Source organism: Otolemur garnettii, unplaced genomic scaffold (genome assembly GCF_000181295.1).
Source record: "Otolemur garnettii isolate 467f Iridium unplaced genomic scaffold, OtoGar3 scaffold00116, whole genome shotgun sequence".
In the NCBI taxonomy this organism is placed as follows: Eukaryota; Metazoa; Chordata; class Mammalia; order Primates; family Galagidae; genus Otolemur; species Otolemur garnettii.
Window position 1 is genome coordinate 5,517,678 of NW_003852511.1, and position 4,662 is coordinate 5,522,339.

The following is a 4,662-nucleotide window of genomic DNA, read 5'->3' on the forward strand; positions in this document are numbered from 1 at the left end:
AAAAAAAAAAAAAAAAGAAAGACAAAGTAGCCCAGCGTTGTGGTGGGTGCCTATATTCCCAGCTACTTTGGAGGCTGAGGCAGGAGGATCTCTTGAGCCCAAGAGTTTGAAGCTGCTGTGAGCTATGATGCTGCTGCATTCAAACCCCAGGGCAACTGAGTGACACTCTCGTCTCAAAAAAAGAAAAAAAAAAAATTAGAAATCAGAGAAATGTAAATCAAAGCCACAAGGTACCACTTCACACCCATTAGAATGGCTATAATCAGACAGATGTGTTGTAAAGGACATGGAGAAAATGGAACTCTTATACACTTCACCAGCAGCCAATTGGGCAGCCACTTTGAAAAATTGTTTGACATGGACTGCAAACTAATACAACCTTTTGGAAGGAAGTATGAAGAATCCTCGGCTTGGCACCTGTGGCTCAAGTGGCTAAGGCACCAGCCACATACACCTAAGGTGGTGGGTTCAAATCCAACCCGGGCCCACCAAACAACAATGAAGGCTGCAACCAAAAAAAAACAGCCAGGCGTTGTGGTGGGAGGCTGAGGCAGGAGACTCGCTTGAGCCCAGGAGTTGGAGGTTGCTGTGAGCTGTGATGCCATAGCACTCTACCCAGGGGTACAGCTTGAGGCTCTGTCTCAAAAAAAAAAAAAAGAATCCTCAAATAACTCAAACTGGACCTCCCATTTATTTGGTCCTGCAATCCCATTACTAGGCATCTACTTAGGAAAAAAAAATCATTTTATCATAAGGACATCTACACTAGATTGTTGCAACTCAATTTATAAATGGCCAAAATGTGAAAACCACTTAAAAGCCCACCAATCCTGGAAATGGATTAACAAGCTGTGGTATATGTATACCATGGGATACTATTCAGCCATAAAAAAGATGGAGACTTTATATCTTTTGTATTAACCTGGATGAAAGTGGAAAACATATACTTAGTAAAGCATCAGAAGAATGGAGGAGCAAGAATCCAATGTACTCAACACTAATATGAAGCCAGTAAGTAGAAGATCTAATACATACCCACATAGGAGAAAAACTCAAATGAACTCAAGGAGGGGGAAAGGGGAAGTGAGGAGAGGGAAGAAAGGGAGCAGGGAGAGGAAAGGAGGGAGAGGGATGAATGTGTTCCCACTTAATGGGCACAATGTTAGGGTGCATGGCACTCCTACTGGGAGACATAATAATAAAAGGGACTCTACCTAACAAATGCAAACATTGTAACCTAATTCTTTGTACTCTCAAATTAACCTTAAAAATTTTTTTTAAAAATGAGCAAAGTATGGGATCCACACTATATATACTGAATTTAAAAAAAAGAAAAGTAGGCTCAGTGCCTGTGGCTCAAGCAGCTAAGGCGCCAGCCACATACACCTAAGGTGGCGGGTTCGAATCCCCAGCCCAGGCCCGCCAAACAACAATGACGGCTGCAACCAAAAAATGTCCGGGCTTTGTGGCAGGCGCCTGTGGTCCCAGCTACTTGGGAGGCTGAGGCAGGAGACTCGCTTGAGCCCAGGAGTTGGAGGTTGCTGTGAGCTGTGATGCCATGGCACTCTACCCAGGGGGATAGCTTGAGGCTCCGTCTAAAAAAAAAAAATATATATATATATATGTGTAATTTCTGAGGATCTCTTTCCACTCTCCTACATATTCCAGCATGTAATTCTTAATTAAATAAGTAACATCCAGATGTGTTCCTGTTAACTACCAAACTGGTAATTAAGCTTTTTGTTGCTGTTCTCTTTAACCATCTCATTTTATTCCCAAGATAGTCTTACTAGGCATTTAAAAATAGCTTTTACGCTTGGTGCTTATAGCTCAGAGGTTAGGGTGCCAGCCACATACACCGGAGCTGGTGGGTTAGAATCCAGCCCGGGATGCCAAACAATAATGACAGCTACAACACAATGACAACTACAACCCCAAAATAGCTGGGCATTGTGGTGGGTGCTTGTAGTCCCAGCTACTTGGGAAGTTGAGGCAAGAGAATCACTTAAGCCCTACAGTTTGAGGATGTTGTGAGCTGTGACAGCAGTGCACTCTACCCAGGGTAACAGCTTGAGACTCTGTCTTAAATAAATAAATAAATAAATAAATAAAATAGCTTTTAGTAGGATAAAAATCAAAAAGATATTCAGGTAATATAAACAATATACATCTCTGCAGTAATTCAAATAGCTTATAACAAGATCAAAAAGTTCATAATTGGACTGGGTGCAGTGGCTCATGCCAGTGATCCCAGCATTCTGGAAGGCGAAGGCAGAAAGATCAGCTCAGGTGTATGTATGCGAGCTCAGGAGCTCAAGACTAGCCGGGCAACATATTAAAAACCCACTTTTACAAAAAACCTTAAAACTTAGACAGACCTGGGTGGCACCTATGGCTCAGTGGGCAGGGTGCCAGGCCCATATACTGAGGGTGGTGGGTTCAAACCTGGCCCAGGCCAAACTGCAAACAAAAAATAGCTGGACGTTGTGGCAGGCACCTGTAGTCTGAGCTACTCGGGAGGCTGAGACAAGAAAATCGCCTAAGCCCAGGAGTTGGAGGTTGCTGTGCGCTGTGATACCACCACACTCTACCAAGGGCAACAAAGTGAGACTCTGTATCATAAAAAAAAAAAAAAAAAAATTTATTAGACAGGCCTGATGGTGTATGCTTATAATGCCAACTATTCAGGAGGCTGAGGCAGGAAGATCAGTTTAGCTCAGAAGTTTGAAGTTACAGTCAGCTACGATTGTACCACTGCACTTCAATATGGGTTACACAGTGAGATTCTGTCTCAGAAAGTAAAAAAAACCTGGGCAGTGGCTCATACCTGTAATCCTAGCACTATGGGAGGCCGAGGTAGGTGGATTGCTTGAGTTCAAGACCAGCCTGAGTAAGAGCAAGACCCCGTCTCTACTAAACATAGAAAAACTAGTCGGGTGTTGTGATGGGTGCCTATAGTCTCAGATACTTGGGAGGTGGAGCATCTCTTGAGTTCAAGCCTACGAGGTTGCTGTGAGCTATAATGATGCCATGGCACTCTCCCCAGGACAATAGAGTGAGACTTTGTCTCCAAAAACAGAAAAGCAACTTGGCCTAAATACCAAAATGTAAAATAAAATACACAAACCTTTGAACCCAGCAATCTCCCTCTACAAATTATCCTGAAGATGTACAAAGATATATTATGAACTGTCTGTAATATTAAAAGATTAGAAACAACTTAAAAGTTAACACCAAATGATACAGTCATACAAAATACTATGTAGCCTGTAAAAAAAATAGCTGATGCTTCAGTGATAACTGCATGCCCAGCATTCTAAACAGTTTACACGTATAATTCATTTAATTCTACTAACAGCCCTATGTTTGCCTTAATTATACAGATGAGCAAACGGAGCCACAGAAGGCCAGCACCACTTCTAACTACTCCTTACCTGTTCGAAAGGCTCTACGAGGCAGCTTCTGTAAAGACTGTAGGAAGTAGCTTGGGGCAGTGTTCTCACAGTGGAGGAGGCTATAAACAAGCAAAAATGAACCATTAAGGAATTTTCTTAAAACTAAAAATAAAATTAGTGCATCAATCAGCAAAACTTGAATACAGGCCAGGCTCCGTGGTTCATGCCTGTAATCCTAGCACCCTGGAAGGCTGAGGCAGGTGGACTAGGCAGTTTCAAATTCATAGTTTTGAGACCAGCCTGAGCCAGAGTGAGATCTCATCTCCAAAAATAGCCAGATACTGTGGTAGGCACCTGTAGTCCCAGCTGTTTGGGAGGCTGAGGCAAAAGAATTGCTTAAGCTCCAGAGTTTGAGGTTGCAGTGAGCTGTGACACCTTAGCACTCTACTGAGGGTGACAAAATGAGACTCTATCTAAAAAAAACAAACTTGAATACAGTTTATAGATTCAGTAACAGTACTCTATCAATGGTAGAGAGAAAATGATAAAGCAAATATGGTTGACATTTGGAGAACTGAGGTAAAGGGTATTTGAGAATTCTGTGTAAATATATTTATAACTTTAAGTCTGAAACTATTTCATAATTTTTATTTTTTGAGACCAAGTGTCACTATGTCACCCTTGGTAGAGTGTTGTGGTATCACGGCTCACAGCAATCTCAAACTCTTGGGATAAAGCAATTCTCTTGCCTCAGCCTCCCAAGTAGCTGGGACTACAGGCACCCACCACAATATCCAGCTATTTTTGTTGTTGTTGTCGTCGTCGTAGTTGGTTAGCTGGCCCAGGGCTGGGTTTGAACCCACCAGCCTTGGTGTATGTGGCTGGCACCATAACCACTGTGCTATGGGCACCGAGCCCTATTTCATAATTTTTATAGTTTTTTAGGCTTTTTCTCTTAATGAAGCGTAAAATCCTAATAAGTGTAAAACCAGCACTCTTACACAAAACTATGTATTTATGTACCACAAAAGAGCTATGCATAGATCTGTAAACATCTGAACCTTACTCATTAAGGAATCTGGCTTGGCGCTTGTGGCTCAAGTGGCTAAGGTGCCAGCCACATACACCTAAGGTGGCAGGTTTGAATCCAGCCTGGGCCCACCAAACAACAATGATGGCTGTAACCAAAAAATAGCCGGGCGTTGTGGCGGGCGCCTGTGGTACCAGCTACTTGGGAGGCTGAGGCAGGAGACTCCCTTGAGCCCAG

At 42.8% G+C, this 4,662-nt stretch overlaps 1 protein-coding gene across 1 annotated transcript in view; it reads right to left on the minus strand.

Moving 5' to 3' along the window:
- Positions 1-4,662, minus strand: part of PISD (phosphatidylserine decarboxylase) — a 46,699-nt gene that overhangs the window by 30,181 nt on the left and 11,856 nt on the right. The window contains exon 2 of the mRNA XM_023517665.1: positions 3,435-3,514. Within this exon, the coding sequence (XP_023373433.1) occupies positions 3,435-3,514 (80 nt within the window). The remainder of the gene's footprint in view (positions 1-3,434; positions 3,515-4,662) is intronic.